Source organism: Saccostrea cucullata, unplaced genomic scaffold (assembly GCF_032062105.1).
Source record: "Saccostrea cucullata isolate Sc308-1 unplaced genomic scaffold, CSIRO_AGI_Scuc_v1 ctg1433, whole genome shotgun sequence".
NCBI lineage: Eukaryota > Metazoa > Mollusca > Bivalvia > Ostreida > Ostreidae > Saccostrea > Saccostrea cuccullata.
Genome location: NW_026923776.1, coordinates 120,930 through 141,300, shown reverse-complemented (window position 1 = coordinate 141,300; position 20,371 = coordinate 120,930). Strand labels below are relative to the sequence as shown.

The window sequence follows — 20,371 nt, the reverse complement described above, 5'->3', positions numbered from 1 at the left end:
ATTATTTCTTAGTGTCGTTTACATAGGAGAAATGATTTGTGAATATCGAACTGAGTGTAGTTCACCTATGTAAAATGTCAACAGAACTCTAATATTATCAGAAATTTGGCCGTTTAAGTGTTGGTATATAAATTTGACATAATGATAAATCTTATTTGCTGAAAAGGTCATTGTATCGACCATAGAAATTACGAAATGAGGACTTTTATATCATCTTCACATTAATTATGTGTACAATCAGAATTAAAAAAAAAATAATTTTATAAATGATACATTACAGAGTTATATATTAATTGACAAAGCATATATCAATAATATGAATAAGCTAGGACTTATCGTGGGGAATGGTTGTATATAAAGCTGAAAAGTTTTATGCTGTCAAATATTCCACAAGTTCCATACAATCAAATAAATGTTCGTGTTGTAAAAAGTTACATTTTTTCATATTTCGTGATTTCAGAATGTTTCAAGTCCTTTTAAGTATCTAAATTGGAAATATTGCTATGACATCAAAATTCGATGAATATATTAATAACTTTAGTTGGTTCGTGAGGTGTGTGAAGTTCAAATTAGCTCAAATGTAGGACAATATTTCCAAGAAATACATCTGTAAATTATTCCAAACTTCTTCTCATTTCCAATCATTCCAAAATTTCACAATGATCAGCGGCAGTAACGTAAATACTTTCTATCTGTTAATCAATGATAATATTTATAATCTGCAAAGGTATAAACTTTATACCTCATATAGATTTGGAGCTATTTTAAAAATAAATTTTTGGTTATCTTGACGTTCGGCAAATCCTTAAACGAAACATAGAATGTAATTTTAAAAGGACAATCTTTGATGTTACAACGAATACATATTTTAAATCAATAACCTACAATTTTTAATCTAACTGACAAAAAATAAAATAAATTTGAAATTTTATGTACCTCAAGACAAGTAAATTTTTGAAAGCGTATTGTCAGTATTCTTTAGAATTGGCCATACAGCTCTTTTCCCTCATTTAATGGTTTTTCGCTTCAAATTTCGATTTTTTTCATAAAAGTGCTATTCGATCCAGATCACACAATTAAAAAAAAAACAAACATGAATAAGAAATAAATCCCAGCTGATATTTTTCACTGTGTTTTTTTAAATTAATTTTGTTTTTGAGCTATCGAGTTAAAGGGGAAAATATAAAAATGAATATTTTGAAGCAAGATCCAGATAAAATACAATCTCATAAATCACTGGATATAAAAATTATCAACAAACTACTTACCAATAAAACGTTGTCGTTAAAGCGTACCCGTCTGACTTAATGGAAAATAAAACAAAAGCTGATTATTAGCTTTCTACCTTTCTGGTTACCTGAAACTAATTTAAGAAAAGAAGTCTCGTGAGAACTTAAGTCATAGATCCAGATACGGTTTATAGGTTATCGGACAGTGTTATACATTATCTACTAAGGGTTTAATCAACTTCAAGGTGAAATCTCTTTATGAATGTATTTCTCCAATTATTTTCAGTTTAATACAGAATTTACATTGATTTAAGATTTCTAAAAAAAAAAAGAGTTAGATGCATGCCTCAACTTCAGAATTATTGTATGAAATCTTCTCATTTAGGTTTCCTTGACTGCTACACTTGTATGCGTGCATTTCCAACAATTATGCCTAGACTGTTCTGTTCACTATCAACCCTTAAATCTATACCTCTCATCTTTTGTCCTAGAGTTGCCCTGGTTTTAATGTTTCAAGTATCTCTAATTTTGATTCTGAATCAGGTGTTTACCAAAAATATGGAAGTAGGAGGGTTGTTCAAAACGTTCATGAACGATGTCGTTATATTACTCACAAGAAATTTAAAATAAGCACAACATAATGCTTAAAAATATTTGTTTTGTTGATGTGTAAAGGTTCATAAACATGTTTTGTACCTGCAGAGCACACAAATGTTACGTCAAATCATAGAGTCAATAATATCTAAAAAATACTTTCCCAATACATTTCACACAGTATAATTCTATGCCCAGTCATTAATTTTTTTTTCTCATACTTAACATTTATTTTTTAAGATTTGCTCTTGTTGCATAATTTCCTCTGTTAAGATTTTAATTTCTTTTATTACCTAACCCCGCTTCACAGGATAAACCCTTCCGAGGCTCCTATGTCTTTACTTGAAGTTCTAACTTTTTAAAATTTATGTTCAGACATTTACAGTTCAACAGTTTCTTCACAGATTGTCCTCGTCTGATACAGAGTCTCTGTCACTCAAATACTGCCTGTACTATTCGTACACACATGTTTAACTCGCTGATGAAATATCCCATAGGTACCAATGGCGCCCAGTTATTTGCAGACCTATTTTTGCATTCACATGAAACAGAATTTGTGCAAAATCTTATGCGTAAAAAGAAGAAAACACTTGCTGTAGCCTTCAACTCAGCATTTAGATATATCGATGTGTTGTCAATTAACAATTGTAATTTCTATTCTTATGTCGATACGATATATCCTGGTGAGCTTGATAAAAAAGATGCCACAGAGACTGATGAAGGATATGGAGATAAATAACAGTATTCAATATCAAAGTCCATAAAACAGTACAATTGAAAATAGGAGCAGAGCAAACATGGACTTCCGAATCATCATAGGTGGGATCAGGTTCTAGGGAGGTGTGAGCATCCCCTGCTGATCGGACACACCCTCCTTGTTATGATGGGGAAATAATATATGTTTCATTTTTGGATATTATTCTTGAAAAAGACGTTAACGGTAATCTAACAACCAAGCTCTAAGATAAACGTGATGACTTTAACTTTTCTATCGCCAACTTCCCTTACTTAGCAGCAACATACTCTCATGATCTCATCACCTGCATATGGAGTTTATGTATCTCAGTTGATTCGATACGCAAGAGCATCTTCTACGTATGAACAATTTCTTGAACGAGGTGACTTATTGACAAACAAGTTTATGAAAGAAAAATATCAGCAGTCTCGTTTGAAGTCATCATTTCGTAAGTTCTGTGGTCGATACAATGACTTTGTCAGCAAATACAATTTTTCATTTCGTCAAATGCTGACTGACGTTTTTCATACTATTGTAAGTCCATTACAAAGTGTGTTTTGAAAGTTCATTCCACATTTTTCTTTTATTTCCGTAAAGAAATGCGATAAGATATTTATAATTTCGGATTTTTAATGTTAACGGTCCATTAATGCTACCGATAAGGTCTAATTGTCTTTTGTTGAAACTAAGAGGGAAGGGTTGCCATTAAAACAGTTGATGTCTGTGAGAAAAGTTAGGGATAAACCATATTTGTGATATAGACTATGAGATTATAGTCTCATACTATATATAGATAACAGACTATGAATTGTCGATTGCGGTGATTTAAATGTGTACAAAAAGATCTTGTATTTTGGAGGTTCTATGTGAATAGTTTGGAAAACCTAGTAAAGCTTTTACATGAAGGCTTTGTGTTTCGAAATACCAGTGCGAATGTTTATGATTTAAACCCCTTTTTCTGCGGGTATTTCTAGCCCAAATGAGGATGTAATGAAAATATCCGTCAAGGCTGTCCATCTATCACTCGATGATGATGAAGTGATGAAAATGCTTCAAAACTTTTAATCTTAACTTTACTAGTGAGCTCAAATATGAGAAAATCCGCCTTCCGGAAACTCACAGGATGACAGGAATTCTAAATGGCAACAGGTTTATTTGTGCGAAAGCTTTTCTGGCCGAAAATTTTCTCCCAACTATCATATGCGCTGGCCTAAAATGCTACATCTATCAGATGGACAGCCCTCCAACAAACGCATTCCTTTTTGTACTCACTGCTGGGAAGATAGGCACTTCAAAAAGGACTGTCCTAACAAACCTAGATGCATGGTATGTATGAAAGAAGAACATAAGCAAGATGACCCTGAATGTGAGCACTTTACAGAGCCTAATGCCGATATAATTCCATTCTCTGGAGAGGCAAAATTTCTACTATTGTAGCATTAACATCTTTGGTTTTGACCACAAATCATACCAATACGCAAAATTAATGTAAAGCGGCGACATTCCATAAAGTAAGTTATCCAATCGGCAAAATCAGCGCTGAAAGCGAAGAAAATCATCAATATGGTCACCCCGTCCCCTTTCTTCCAATCAAGTATCCTTGATTACAGAGATAATTGAAGCCAAGGGTGCTTAGGTCCTAACGTTTGCCGAAACGCTAAGAAGCTCTGAAAATTCCACCGTGTTTGTAGAAACGACCTATAACAATTTCTGGGCATCTGGACTTGACGCGACCCAGATAAGTCAGACTTGTTCCAAGTCGTGGCCGGGGAAGAACGCCCCGGGCATAATTATTGGAGAGCTGACTTTGTGTCTTCGTTCTAAACCAGTCGTAAGTCTAGGTCTTTGTCCACATCTAGAATACGAAGCAAGGACTCGTCCCAATGAACGTCTCAGAAATTATCAAAGAGCTAAAAAAATTACGTGAAAAGGAAACAAGGAGTCTCCCGTAGGAAAGTCCAAAAGTCGACAAGTGACGATAGATAGACACTTTTTCTACTCTATGACATGTAAGGTATTCATGGTTGATATGTTTATAATATTGTCATATTCATTACGAAATATCTACAATAAAAACAATGATTTATATATGTCATATCCAAGAAAAATGAATTCCAATATTATTGTAAATGGTCCGTTTCATGATTATTCATATTCAAGCTATAGTAGAGGTGTTTCTATTTTATTGAAAACAATTTAAACGCTGAAATACTTGATACGCTGTTCGAGATAAAAAGAAAATAGAAAGTTTAGATAGAAGGAAGGTTGTCAAGCTAAGGGTTGATCAGAGTAACAACATAATTCCTGAAGTTTCTTCAGAAAAAATAGGTATGCATATAGAGACGGTTGGATCTTTTATCGTTATATAAACCATTCTTAAAGATTTTGTTAGAGTTGTTTTGTTTCTCCATGATATTAATTTTCTTCATTATTTTTTCTACATAAAGGACGCAACTCTATTTCATAAGTGACTGCTTTATTTAATGATTTTTGTTTTTTGTTGAAAATAACAAGTGTGTATTGGATGTAGAAGTCTACCATTTAACCACTGACGTCTTGGAAATCAATTTATAAACTGCTTATCAGATTTTTGGAGAATAAAAGATTCTTTACTTTTCAGGTTTTTGTCTGTTTGTTTCTTTGTTTGCTTGTTGTTTGACATACCTCTCGATAGTTTTTCTCTCATTTGGAGACACCATCACTTGTTTTCTCTGAAATCAGAGCCATTGATCGATGAGTGATCTTTTTCGTGCCAAAGCCTTCTGCAACTTAGGGCATCGGTTTATATGGTCTGATCCAAAGGACCGGTCTCCACATCCCGCAGTGGATTCGAGCCCACAAAATAAGGATCAGCTCCTTAATTAATCAACGACTTTAGAGCTAACGTTCTTACCACTGCGCCACACCGGCGACCTTTTTTCAGGTGTATAGTGTATATGCAATCATGAATCGCATTCGTAAACAATTTCAAGGTCGCAGTTTGTAATTATTTACTTCTTTAATAAGTAGTAAAATAAACTTGCATTTAAGTTTACTTAATTTGACTTTTGTCGGAAGGTATTCTTTATAATTTCAAACATTGGTGTCCCCATCAAAAACACACTAATTATTATCATATCTCAAGAGAAAATCATGAAATTCATGTTTCATGTAAAATTAAATATTATACCTAATTTATCACATGTATATATAGGGTTTCTGCCTCCGAGTCATACGCGAGTGAATGCCCCATATTCGTTCAAATTTAAAAAAAAACGTGTAAGGTATTGACTAATATGTAAATGGATTTCAATATTTAAAGGATATGAAGACTCCCAATGAAAGGGACCGTAACACAGCTGCATAAAGTACAATTCATATTTATATTTATTTTTAAAAAATTTCACTTTAATAATAAGAGTTTTCCGATTCTTAAAAAAATTGATGACATCAATATTCTCCAAAATATAATGAGCCCTCCTCCAAGCATCCTTTAGGATGTACAGGATGAGGGCCATTCTATGTAATGAGCCTGAGGCTCAAAAAGGGTATCATATAGCATTTTCCTTCGAGCCAGCGAAGCGAATCTCATTTTTAAAGAAGTTAAAAATATCTTTATGACGTATGTATTACCTGAATACCTGTAGTATATAAGGCACAACTCCACGTGCCAAATCATTTTTTAAAAGAAATGTTTGTGACAACTCTACATATAACTTGGGTGGGAAATTTGTATCCATGCTGTATTATGGGATGGGTATATGATACCCTTTTTGAACCTCAGGCTCATTACATAGAATGGCCCTCATCCTGTACATCCTAAAGGATGCTTGGAGAGGGCTCATTCTATTACATATCGCCTTTCGGCTCTGCAAAGGGTATCATATAGCATGTTTAAAGTGTTGATCACAAACATCAAGACTCCTTAGTGCGATCAGTAATGTAAACATATTTCAATGAAATCATACATCATGGTTGAACTTTTAAAATCGTTCCTTTATATTATTAAGTTCAAAAAACATGTTGAAATAAATTCATTGAAATTAACTATTGAAGTCATACTATTATATCAATTTAACCAAATTCAATTTAGAATCAATAATACCAAATTTAACATTATAAAAATTTACAATTAACTCTGGTTGACTACCAGTATTGGTACTGTAATACGTATAAAACTAATAATTGAAATTCTCAACCATGTCATTATCAAATGCAAAAGCATTTGGAAATAAAAAGAGAATCATTTTTTATAATTTAATAAAGACAAAGAAATCAACTCACATGTAGATTATATAATGCAATAATCAAAACATCATTTAGAAAATATAAACATTAAATCGACAAATTATAATATCATTCTTCTCACACCAAAGTTCATTATTCCGCACACAGTCAAATTTATCTATTTAATATCGCTGTTGCAAATTGTCCATCACTTGACTGAATCACATTAGGTTCTTTAAAATAAAACTTGAAAAAAGTCTTTGAAGATGTCCAGTTCGCAGTTTCTAACAGATCCTTCATGGAAACTCCTGAGAGATAGGCGGCAGAAGCAGAAGCTCCACGAAAAGAATGCGCTGTAAAGTTCTCAATGCCGGAGAGTTCCAAAACTGTCCTGAGCCATCTAGCTAACGTACAAGTTGTCACAGGAAGAAAAGTTTTATATGAAACAAATAAAGTTGAAGATTTCCTGTATTCTTTTGTCCTCCTCAAGTACTCTTTCAATGTAGAATAAACACAAATGCTTTTGTCAGAATATTTACACAGTGTCACTTTATGTGCAGGACTACCTGGTTTACAAGTTTTTAGCAATTTGTTAATAATAAAAACAACTTTATCACTAAACATTTCCATATTCTGTAAATCTAAAGCCAATAATGTTTGTGCTCTAGAAGCTGTAGTGAGTGCAATAAGGGATATTAACTTAAGAGTCAACATATGTAAATTTACCTTACTCAGAGGCATTAAAGTACGTAAAAATCCTAAAACTTTTGAAACATCCCAAGTACGTTTTACTTTTGGTCTCGAGGGATTAATATTAAAATAACCTTTCATAAGTTTTGGTATCAATAATGAGGTTTTTATCCATTGAATACCGAAAAAAGGCAAGGTATTTACTAGCATAGATTTTTGAGTATTTATCACGGAATAGGAAAGTTTTAACTTCATTAACGATGTCAAATATGTTATAACATTCACTTCAGACGGTTTATAGGGATTAATACACCATTTATAACACCAAAAAATCCCTCTTTTCCAACAACACTGATATTGTTTGTTTGTTGCTCCCCGTAAAGATGCTGTGATGATTTTTGCATCCAAGTTTGAAAGTCCTGAATTCTGGAGTGCTCGCCTGATACAATACAAGCGATCAATTTCATTTTCCGAAGGGGATGTACTTCGCCTGTGTGAGTCATTGTCAACAAGTCCTTGTGCCGAGGCAGCCTGATTGGAATAGAAACAAGAGCAGACATTACTAATGGAAACCATGTCTGTGTTTTCCATAATGGAATTATGATAATGGCTTCTTTGACACAGTCATCAAAAATTTTATTTATAATTCTACCGATCAGTTTGAAAGGTGGAAAGATATAAGGACGAAAATTGGACCATGACATTGTAAATGCATCAACGTGATATGCTTCCGGGTCAAAATTCCATGATACAAATTTATTCAACTGTTTATTCAACCTTGAAGCAAATAAATCGATATCTGGTTTAAAAAACTGATCACAAATTCTTTCAAAAATTTCTGATTTTAGCATCCATTCAGTTGAATCTGAAAATTTTCTAGATAATGAATCGGCATAAACATTTTCAATGCCTGGAATATATTGTGCAGAAATTAGTAAATTTCTTTCAAAACACCAATTCCACACTTCAACTGTTAATTTGTCGAGTTGCTTAGATTGCATACCACCCATTGCATTAATATATGAAACAACTGTTGTATTATCAGTTTTGAAACAGATATGTTTTGAAGAAAACTTCTTGAAAAAAGATTTCAATGCAAAAAATATTGCAGGAAGTTCCAAAACATTAATATGGAATTTCGCTTCCTCACATGTCCATCTACCTCCTGTCATTTTATTTTGAAATCTCGCACCCCATCCTTTTAATGATGCATCTGTTTCAACCCAAAAATCAACAGAAATGGGTTTAATCGGTTTACCATTCAAACTCCTAAGATTTGTATGCCACCAATCTATTTCGTGAAGACTAATATCAGAGCAAACCATATAAGAATCATAATTGTCATTGTTCAGTTTTAAATTCTTATCCTTATCCCTTTCTAAATTTCTGTAATGCAAGGGACCTTGCATAATAGCATTACAAGCATGTACTAACAAACCAATCAAGGATGAAAATTTTCGAATCTTACAATGTTTTGTTGATTTTATTTCTTCACAGCAATTTAAGATTTTTTGTATCTTTTCCTCTGTTAAATAAATTTTATATTCAACAGTATCAATTATAATTCCAAAGAAAATTCTTTGTGTTGGAATACTAACCGATTTCTTGATATTTACAGTAAATCCAAGATTATGTAACCCTGAAGTTACCAAATTTGTTTGGTTTAAACAATGAAAATAATTTTGATGCATGATCAGGGAATCATCAATATAATAACAGCATCTAATTCCATTCTCTCTGAATACAGCATATATGGGTTTAAGAACCTTGGTAAATATTCGTGGACATGATGATAGTCCAAATGGTAGTACTACAAATCTGTAAAATTTTTCTTTCCATTCAAATGTCAAAAACTTTCTGTAATCTGAATGTACACTTATACTAAAACATGCATCTTTTAGATCAACAGAAGTCAAAAAATCATCTTTTTGGATCAATTCTAAAGCATAGGACAAATTTTCTTGCTTAAAATGATGATACTCAATGTATTCATTTAAATTCCTCAGATTAATGATTGGTCGTAAACTTCCATCCTTTTTTGGTACTAGAAAAATATTAGAGAAAAAAGCATCTCCTACGTCAAAAATTTCCTCAATAGCACCTTTTTCTATAAGGTTTTCTACTTCTGTAGAAACCAGATCTTCTTCTTCCTTATCAAATTTAATTTGTTTTGGCATAGATGTTTGTAAAGGAATTTCCATAAATTCAATTTTATATCCAGCATAAATTATATCTAAAATCCATTGATCATCTGTAAAATTTGTCCAATACTCATAATTAAGTTTCCTTACCTTTACTTGTAGTACTTCTTTGTCGTGTTCATGTACTGTTTCTGACTTCGACCTCTCTGGGTACTGTTCAAGGTCATGAATCTTGACCTGCCTCTGCCTCGGTAAGCATTGTTGTACCTTTGCATTTGGCTGGAGTAATTTTGATTGCTGTAGTTTTTTGTAAACGGCAAACTATTTTTGGGTTTTGAATCCCAGAATGGGGATTTAATACCAATGGGATGTTTATTTGTGTCCCCCATTTCTTTCAGTTTTGACATACAATTGTCCCCAAAAAGTTGATCAGTCACTGGAATTTCAGCGGAAACAATTTTCTTGTACCTTGGATTCAGACATGATTTGATTTCATTTCTGCGTTTCATAGATCAATTGTAAAAACTGTTTCCTAGCATGCTAATGGCATCGCCAAGCATCTTTTTGTTTTTAACTGATTCTGTGTCTTGTTTGCTAATCATAGATTCCGCCATCTGAACAAGAGAAATTAACCCTGTTGCAATAGACTTCTGAATTATCTGTAAGTTTAAATCAACTGCATGGGCATTTTTTCCCATAACATCCCATATTTCTTTATTAACACGAGGGACTTTGAGATTGCAATTCTCTGGACGTGCGTATTGTTTTTGCAACTCAGTCATAGCTTCTTTGTCGGACTTAACAGATATTGCTGCATTTACAGCTTTTGCCAACCCATCATTAACTTTAGGACCAGTTTTTTCAGTAGAATTTAATTGGGGAATATCCCACAAATCATTGTCCTCTTTCAGATCATTATCTATGGTAATTTGCAAAGCTTTACTATCAAACACATCTTTAAAGGCATCATTTGGATTAATACCTGGGATTGAAGGTGAGGGCTCTGGGCTATCTAAATAACGCAGATCAAAATCAAACTCATTTGGCCCATCATACACATTATAATCTACACTGTTTTGATCATAATCTGGAACAGACACAAACTGTTTTACAGGTTTGTTACTTTTATTGTATACATCTGCCTGTGTTACAGTGCAAGATTGAATCTGTTTATTGTTGCTGACATTGCGTTCCATAGATTCTGAAACATTATTATGACCAGAACTGCGCGCCGTATTTTCGGCCATTTGATTTGACAATAATGAAATCGACTCAAGTATTTTATCAATCCCCAACTGAGTTTTCAAATCATTGAAATTGATGTCATGAACTATTTGAGGGTTTGTATCTGTGCTTACCTGTTTCTTAGATTTCTTTGTTTTTGCACTTGTTTTATCTACCGTACCTGAGGTCGGCGCTTTACGCTTCACTCCCCTCATAGTTTTCCTGTCATCTGTGGCATTACCATGATTACTAGCCGAACTTCTGGTAGCAACTTTATTGCCAAATAATTCCTCAATATCTGAGAATTTCTCAGTATCGCTGTCCCTAAGAGACAACATGTCCTCATTATCGGACGCCATTTCCGAGAACACGGCAAAAATTTAATAAAAATTTAACAAAGCAAAACTTACCTGACTTACAAAAACAGGAAATAAGTAAATATAAGTAAATATTGCTGTTTTACAGCATAAACCCCCCAAATAAACTTGAACAACGTTCGTAGTTAAACAGATTTTTGATAATCGAACACCACCTGTGTTACAGGTGACTACTTGTCGCTCGCTCAAAGAAAAAGAAAAAGAATGATTTGGCACGTGGAGTTGTGCCTTATATACTACAGGTATTCAGGTAATACATACGTCATAAAGATATTTTTAACTTCTTTAAAAATGAGATTCGCTTCGCTGGCTCGAAGGAAAATGCTATATGATACCCTTTGCAGAGCCGAAAGGGGATATGTAATAGAATGTCAAATAGTTTTAATGAATGTGTACGCAAAATGTTGAAGGAGAAGCTGATGGAAGACTTTTACAGAGATTCGTATTTCTAGTAATCACGAATTTTTATGCGCCCGGATCGAAAGATCCGAGGCGTATATTGTTTTTGTCCTGTCTGTCTGTTTGTCTGTCTGTTTGTCTGTTTATCTGTTTGTCTGCAAATTTTAACCTTCGCCATAACTTTTGAAGCATGAATGGTTGAGACTTCATATTTAACATGCATACTCCACTAAGTAAGTTCTTTCAAATGACACCAAGGTCAATGACCTTGTGACCTTGACTGTGACCTATATGCTAAAAATAGTTTTTTTCTGCCAACTTTAACTTTCGCTATAACTTTTGAACCATAAAAGATAGAGACTTCATATTTGGTATGCATACTCCACTGATGAAGTCCTTTCAAATGACATAAAGGTCAATGACCTTGTGACCTTGACTGTGACCTATATGCTAAAAATAGCTTTTTTTGAACATTCACCATAACTTTTGAACAATGAAAGATAGAGACTTCATATTTTGTATGCATACTCCACTAATTAAGTTCTTTTAAATGACACCAAGATCAATGACCTTGTGACCTTGACTGTGACCTATATGCTAAAAATATGTTTTTTAACTTTGTTGCCGCCGGGCGCATAGTGTTTCACAAACACATTTTGTTATAAATTAAAATACGATATACAGAACTATTCTTTTGTCATATTGAAATCAGAGTCAGCTTTAAGAATAATAGCGTTTTAAATAATTTTTTGAAACAAATCCTGATTTGTAACCATATAAACATCGATATAAAAAAAACAAATATTTTATCATAACGTATATTTGTATAGTGATCATTTGTATCAAATAATATTGACATCTATCTTCAAAAAACAAAAACTAAGACCAGTTGATTAGGAAGAATTGCTAACAGATAATGAAAAGGATGAAAAAGAGCAGCACCAATCTCAATAACTAAAAAAAAAATACAAGTACATAAATAAAAAAAATATTTAAAATAAAATCTTTACAAACAATTCAAATCAGCAATCAAAGCATTTAACACAGACGTCCGGAAATTCCAGAGGTGAGAAATAATTCGAGTTGGTTGAAATTACTCTGACATCAACGTTTATGCCTTGGTCTGAAATTGATCGCACCTGGTGCGTTTTCTTCAGCATCGATCAAGTAGGGGTTGGTTAACACTAAATGCAGTTGATAGCAGCATTTTAATACAAAAAAGAGAATTTAGAAAGTAAGTAGCAGAGATCCTCTTTAAAAATGATGTTTCCTTGCTCTCTCCGACTCAAGTTTAAAAAATCGGGTCGGTAAATAATATTTTTTCTTTAAAAAAATTAAATATGCATTTTGACAGAATAAAAGACAGATTTGAAAATTAGAATATCGTTTCCTGGAGGTCAAAAAAAAAATTATGAGGGGTCATTTTTGACAGTCGGTCGGGAGAATTATTTTTTAATAGCCTTATTATTTATTATACCGTTATATTGTTAGGTGGCCTTTGTCGTTTATAGTCAGTAAAACACCCAAATCTGACTGACTAACGGACACTTTGTCATCTCATGGTGTAAGCTTTTCAGATCTATGATGTATAGGTTTAAATGATAACTTTTTATGGTTCAGTTAAGTTTTGCAGGAAAAGTATGTCTTATGCGTATATATATTTTGCATAGAGCGGTGTTTACATTTACCAAACTCTTTCAGTTTTTTGCTGTTTTGGTTTAATGTAATGATAAAAAAAATAGATCAATAGCATTTATTTAATGCTATGATTCTGAAAAATTTGGCTGTAAATCAAGCTTTTAGAATTTTCATCATGTTCTGCATAATTTTTTTTTCGTAAAATTAAACAAATAATACAAATAAATCTTAATTCATTTGAATTCAAATTTTGTTTTATTTGAAAAATAAATTTTCAAGCATTTCTATTCATTTTTCAAAAAAAAATGTATTCTAAACTATATCAAATAAATTTTTAAATATTTTTTTTTTCATTTAGTAATATTTATTTTAAAGCTTCTTAATATTATTTGATGCTCAATGCAGAATACATTTGCAAATAAAATAGGGGGTTACTTCCCGCCATATAAGCTTATCAAAATTACATTGTTATTTGTCAACCCTATATAAACTTCAGTTTTGTTCAGAGTCCAATTTATTTTGCTTCACAGATTTACCTGAACAGTCGTCTCTATCTAAAAATGACATTTGTATGCGTCTGTATAGCATGAAATTACAGAAGTTATTCGATATCAGTTACACTAGTTCATTCATTACTCCAATGCAAAGTAAAAAAAACTCACAAAAACACCTTCAACAGAATAAAAATAAACAAAGAGGAAATTTCAAATAAACGATTACATGTTCTACATATATATGCATCAGGTAGCAGGTAAATGCAGTCAGGTGTAACAAAAGCAAAGAGTTTAAAAACCCAGTGCAGATATACTAGACAGAAAAAAAAATTGCATATGCGTATTCACAATTCGTTTTCAGATTTAAGTTTTAACTCATTTTACCTGCCATTACGACCTTACTCTACGTTGGAGTAGTAAGACTGACTTGGTTAGCATTCTTAAGACTTTGATGGTAAACGGTATTCTAACGATGTTCTGTTCTACCTGTATGTCTTTCCAATTTTGCAACATCCCTAATCTGAACAAGTACATGTCTTTCAATAAAAAAAATGGTTAAAGCCATATACAGCTTTTTTGAAAATCGCATTCTTGGAAAGCCACAGCAGCCTGTTTCTGCCATGGCCATCGAATTGCCATATAAAACCTCAATTGGGTATGCATTTGACAAAATGGATTGACATAACTTCCGAAAGACAATCACATCCACAGATTCTGCAAAAGCTGACCAAATATCTACATTCAGGGAATGATGGCAGTCCTATATAGTTTTAAGCACTCATTTGCCTTCACTGGATGTAGTTTTAAGATTTCATTTGTGGTTGTGTTCATTTTCTTTCCGAAAACTAATTTTTACCTTTTGAAACATTTGTTTTTATTTAATTTATATGTTGCTTTATTTTTATTATATGTATATGTTCAGCAAAAATTATTTACATAACGCACTATTTGAATTTTTTTGGAATAAAAATATGTTACATTTTGATCTAATTACACGGTTAAAAATGCAGAGATATATTAGACCAAATTTAAGAAACATGTTATATAGATTTAATGGTGCAAGAATTTATGCAATTGAAACACTTTCTATACACTTAAATATTATTCACAGTCGTTTTATTATAAGACAAAGTAAAAATAAATTGATTATTCAAGTTGGTTTTGTAAAACGACCAATGAACAACACAGTTCCGGTAGAATTTTCTCTGATAAGGAACAAAAAGGGGTGATCAGCCTTAAATATCACTGGCGGATCCGGAACTACATAGCAGGTTGCTGAAACCGTAAGAGCCATTACCGCTGCGGCTTCCGTGCCTTCTTCGTTAACTTCAACAAATGCTTTGTGAATTGCACCAGAAACATACGTTTCCTCTGGCGGATTATCCATCATGGCGCTGAAGTCGGATTTATATTTGGAGAAAATGTCGGTAATACCCATTCCGGCAAGAACATTGACAATCTCAAACGAACTCTCCAGTTTAAATTTTGGAATAGTGACAATAACACCTTTGTAATACAATTTTTGTGTGATTTCATAAAGAATTTCAGGAGAAAGGTTGGATTCTACCTCAGACAACCCATCTATTTTATTTGGAAGAAATATAAGCATACTCAGTTCCTCTCCTTTGTAAGGAAGATTCAACACTTTGCAGTCGAGGGACTCAGAAACACTTATTAGCCATTTCTTCTCTCCCATGTGCATCATATCAATCATTTCCGTTTCGATCTCAGAAATGTAAAATTTTTCACGTTCTGTTTCCGATGACTTAAAGGGATTTTCCCAATCGCCTTTAAAGTAAATAGCATTTGCCAGTACAGCCACGGTCAGATTATTAATAACACCTGGTGGAATCAGATCCTTGATTTTATTATTAGTCTGTTCTTCAACCCACGTGTTAATTATTGATCTTGATCCCTCGGGATTTCCAACAAAATCTAACAGTTCCAACTCGCTATTATAAACCTCGATAGATTTTTGTTTGTAAGACTCTCTGATATGCAGTCCAAGTTTGGAATAAATTCGGTTTGCAATGGCTAGCTCAGTCCCTTCTTTATATTTACCCGTGAGGGTAAAATGTAGGTCCTTGTACGCCTTGTGTGGATCAGGAATTCCGGAGAGACCCAAAACTTGTTTAATTTGAGCCTCAGACTCACCTTTGGTGCCCAGCATAGTTAACATTAAGGCAATCGTCACACTGTATGGAGACAAAATCAAATTGTCATTCCCTTCCGACAAAACGTTGTAAAGTCTTAAAGAAAAGTTTGCAACGACACTCTCCATTTTGAAAAAAAAATACTAAAGAGCCAACGTAATCAAGTTGTATGAAAATTGCACACTATATGCACAGATGCAGTATTCCAATTTCCTTTATTTTTTTCCTATTTGGAGAAGGAAACAACTCGTGTCAATTTACACAAGTTTTTTTTTCTTTTCTATCTACCAAATATTGAACGAAATTCCCAGCCACAGTTTATCAAAGCATAATTTTTAAACTCTGGATTCCGCATGTGCACATGTCCTACAAAAACATTGTTTTTTAAACTATGTTGAAACGCTTACCATGACATCTGATATGAAGCTAACAAAAATTTTAATTTAAATCACTGCTGGCAGTACAGACGACTATTCACAATTTTGAAGTGTAACAAAGATCAGATTGAAATCTTATATTGTCATGTTGTTATTTTAAAAATCTAAGCAGACATGGGTTGTTATTAATATATATAGTTGTTTTTATACGAAAGATTATTATGGAACAATTTCAGCTAAATATATGGTATAGTCGTGGACGTCACAGCCAGTTAACCATAAAACAATGAATTTTACATATGGATTCGTAAACTGTATTGAATTTGTGTTCATGTTAAGGTGGTAAAGGGCTACAAATTAATGAAAAACAATCATAGGAATTTTTACAAAGAATCTTAATAAACACTGTCATTTACACAATTCAGCTATATATTTATATAATACTGCACGATAAAAAATACTGCGTATGTATGAAACACCCATAAACAGTACACATACACAGAAATTCGCTTTATCAATTTATCACGAAAGCAAAATATTTGCATATAACGTACATGAAATAATGTGAATTCCAGCATGTTCCAACAATCTCAGTTTTATTAGGCATAGTTAACAATAAGTTCATTTACCTGATGCTAATAAGCATTCACAACAGACTAAATCTGATGCAAAAATATATAAACAAAGTAAAAACTTACGCTGTAGTAGGCCAAATTTCACATGACAATGCTTGAAAATGTTTTACCACCTGGATGGAAATATTAAACAAACCTTTTTGTCAGGTACATGTTAATTCGACCCAAAATTATTCGTATGAAAAGCACCACACTCCCCGTCTGAATGTAAATAAAAATCAGTGCAAAAAATCTTAAACAAAGTGTCAGTTTCACTAAATATACATTCTCTATATCAAATGAATATTGTCAATACAAAGACACACGATGTACAATCTCTGTTACTGATCTAATATTCAAAGATATTTTTACTTTAAACATATTGTGTTGAGTATTTCAATAAGGATTGGGCAACAGGCAATGCCTATGCACACCCTCTCTTTTTCCATCTTTCACAGTATTCACTTGAACCTTACGAAGCAGTTGTCCTCACTTGGAAATGTTTTCACTACGATTGACAAAGGCCATTGATTTCTAGCACAGTTTGGATCGTTGAAAAGAACTTTGTCACATTCGCTGACATAGGGTTTATCAGATTTCTATTTCCGACGTGGTTGAAGATATTCACATTTCAGGCGAGACAAGAAAGTATTAGCTAAACCCTGTACGCGTTTCCACTCGCTCTTCAGAATGTCCTTTGAACTGATTGACCCAATACATGTAGTATCCAACATCATACTTGTGAGACTTCTGCGTGAGTAATAGCGATGGTGATAGTATGGTGGGGTTATCCGGATCAAACGATACGGAATTCAGAGGTCGGGCATTAACAATGGCTGATACTTCAGCCATTAGAGTGTTCAACAGATCATGAGTCAAGTTATGCTGGTAAGACGGCATCGAGTAAAGAATCTTCTTTGCCACCCCAGTCAGTCGTTCCATTGCTCCATCAAAATATGCAGAATATGGTGGGTTGAATATCCACTTCGAGTTGGATGATATTAGCAGATAAGGGATCTTTGCATGGATCTCTTCAACATTTACACAGTCAACCGCTAGATCATCTAAGGCCCAAATAAAATTCGTGTCTCTTTCGGACCGAAAAATCTTTACTGCATCACGCTAAGCAAATAAGCGTTAATAGCGCGTTTTGAAGGCAGCTAAACTCACAGAGTTGACAAGCTTAATATGAATAGTACTGGTCACCAGACATGTAAAAAAAATTCCCCAATGCTTAGAATTCGAACTGCCACGCGAGTCTTTCGGGTCAGTACTTGGTAAGGCCCAAATCCGTCCACCCAAACATTCGAAAAAGGCGGTCTTGGTTCTAAGCGGTCTGCTGGCAAGTTGGTTATCTTTTGTGTAGAAAGACAACCCTTCATTTTGCGACAAGGCACATAAGCTGATATCAAGAAAGATATCAATCGTTTACATCGAGATAAACACATTGAAATATGGTTGATCATTGTGAGTTATCTAAACAGCTTATTTTCTTCTTTAAGTTTCACTGTATATTACTTGGACCTTTAAAATAAATAGATATACTTATAGATTTTCTTTTACAGTAACATGTCTCACTTTAAATTTGATAGTAGTCAGAGCATGCTCAAAAGTATAAGATAAAGACTCATGCGAGGATGAATTTAGAAGCTAATTAAGGGTTCCATCATCAACAAAACTTCCATTGTAGATGTTTATTGGCATACAAAAAAGAAAGCATTAAAAAAACTTTTTCGGGCCCTTAAACTGTAGTAATGAGGCTGCTGGCGATGCTCGTTGTGTTAAATAAGGTAAAGAATTTGTATGGAAAATCGGACATCAAAGTAATGGCGTCTAGTTTGCTGCAATCAACATCAGGATCCGTGAAATTTGTATGTATTTCATGCATTTTATCTAAAGGAGTTAAACATACTACAGATGAAGATGAATATTTTTTAAAAATATTGAATCATATTTTCCTTGTTGCCTCCTTTATTGTACTTTGTCTGAATTTTTTATGCACAGTCTGATTTTGAAGGAAAGTTTATTGTTTACCCTAAAAATTATCAATATTTTTCACAAAATATGGAACAATAGACACCATCGACTTCTAAACTTCTAAAAAAGGTCCCTTATTAGCTCTGACGTTATTGCAACCATACCCCAATGGTGAGGACCAAAATTTATACAAACTTTGATTTGAACTTTTTAAGGATATATATATATATATATATATATTAGTATTCATATTGATGTTATAAATGATGAGCAGTTTATTTTGGGAAAATAAATTGATATAAATTTCCATGTTAAACTTTTTTACAGAATGATTCTTGGAGCACCCACTGTGACGATTTTGTTGTCATTAAAGTACAAGTTGTAAAAATAATTACGTAATATAAAAGGACGGAGAAAAATAATGAAAATTGCTAATACTTAAAAAATTTAAAATAATTGACAAAATGAATTGCTGATTTCTTCATTATAAATATTATTTTCTAATTGTTTTGACAAGTTGTATATGTTATACACTGTTGGTTAGGGAATACAACATAGTATGTTTAACTGTTCCTAACTATTGCTGTTACTTGCTTGTTTTCTCTCGGGCAAATGTTTGTCAGTCCAGTGCCTGATATTTTGCTGGAGGACCTTTTTTTATATACTTTTTTGAAAATCAAAGATGAGATTTCAAAACCACATTTAATAATCAAGGTTTTAAACTATAAGCGGTAAAATAAATTGCTTTAGTTCACAGTCATACACTGTACGTATATTGGTCAAGTAACTTCCTTATTCCGGGTCTGCACTTTAAAGCAAGAAGAAATATTCTCCTGAAAATATTTAACTCTTAATTCATAATGTCCTAATATTAAATTAATTGTTCCTGGTTTCTAAACTGATATGATTACATGTAGAAGGTATTGTACACAACCCAAGCCTTAGCTTAAATATGACATACATTTGGCTAATGCACGGTCTCCAATTTGTCTGTACTTCCCAGAGCTATTGTGGGAACGACGACATCCTGAAAGATATATAACTTTAACGCTGGGTTTTGGCACTTTAACTTATCGCAACAGCTCGAACGTTTAGCGCAGTGGAAGAGCGTCTGTTCTAGAGTCGCGGAGTGTAAGGGGTTGGTTTTAATTACGTCGCTGGTTCAAATCCTACTGTTGGACCTGCAGATTAATCCTTCAGTTGAGACCGTATAAAACAGAGGTTCCGTATCGCGGTACCTAGATGCTGGCACGAAAATGATATTTCATTGCTCATTGGACATGAGTCCGGAATATGTCTAAACGATACATTGTAAAGACACCTTAACAAAATCCCACAAGACTTACTTCATATATTGCCATATTCTCTAGAACCCAGGTATTCTGCAACCTTATGTCTGCTGTTGCTTTAAGCTCAGGACATATTTGGAATACAGTACAAAACAAAATTGACAAATTAATTAAGTAAAGTAGAAGATTCAATGAATACCTTTTATCAAGTCGCGCAGTAAAATTCCTTTTTT

The 20,371-nt window shown here is 33.1% G+C and overlaps 1 protein-coding gene and 1 pseudogene across 1 annotated transcript; both read right to left on the bottom strand.

Moving 5' to 3' along the window:
* Nucleotides 1–9,748: 9,748 nt before the first annotated feature.
* Nucleotides 9,749–11,179, bottom strand: LOC134264896 (uncharacterized; annotated as a pseudogene).
* A 3,699-nt stretch (nt 11,180–14,878) lies between these two features.
* LOC134264893 (leukocyte elastase inhibitor-like) lies at nt 14,879–16,050 on the bottom strand. The gene has a single exon (XM_062747149.1). The coding sequence runs from the start codon at nt 16,007–16,009 to the stop codon at nt 14,879–14,881; it is 1,131 nt and encodes a 376-aa protein (XP_062603133.1). The 5' UTR covers nt 16,010–16,050.
* Nucleotides 16,051–20,371: the final 4,321 nt, after the last annotated feature.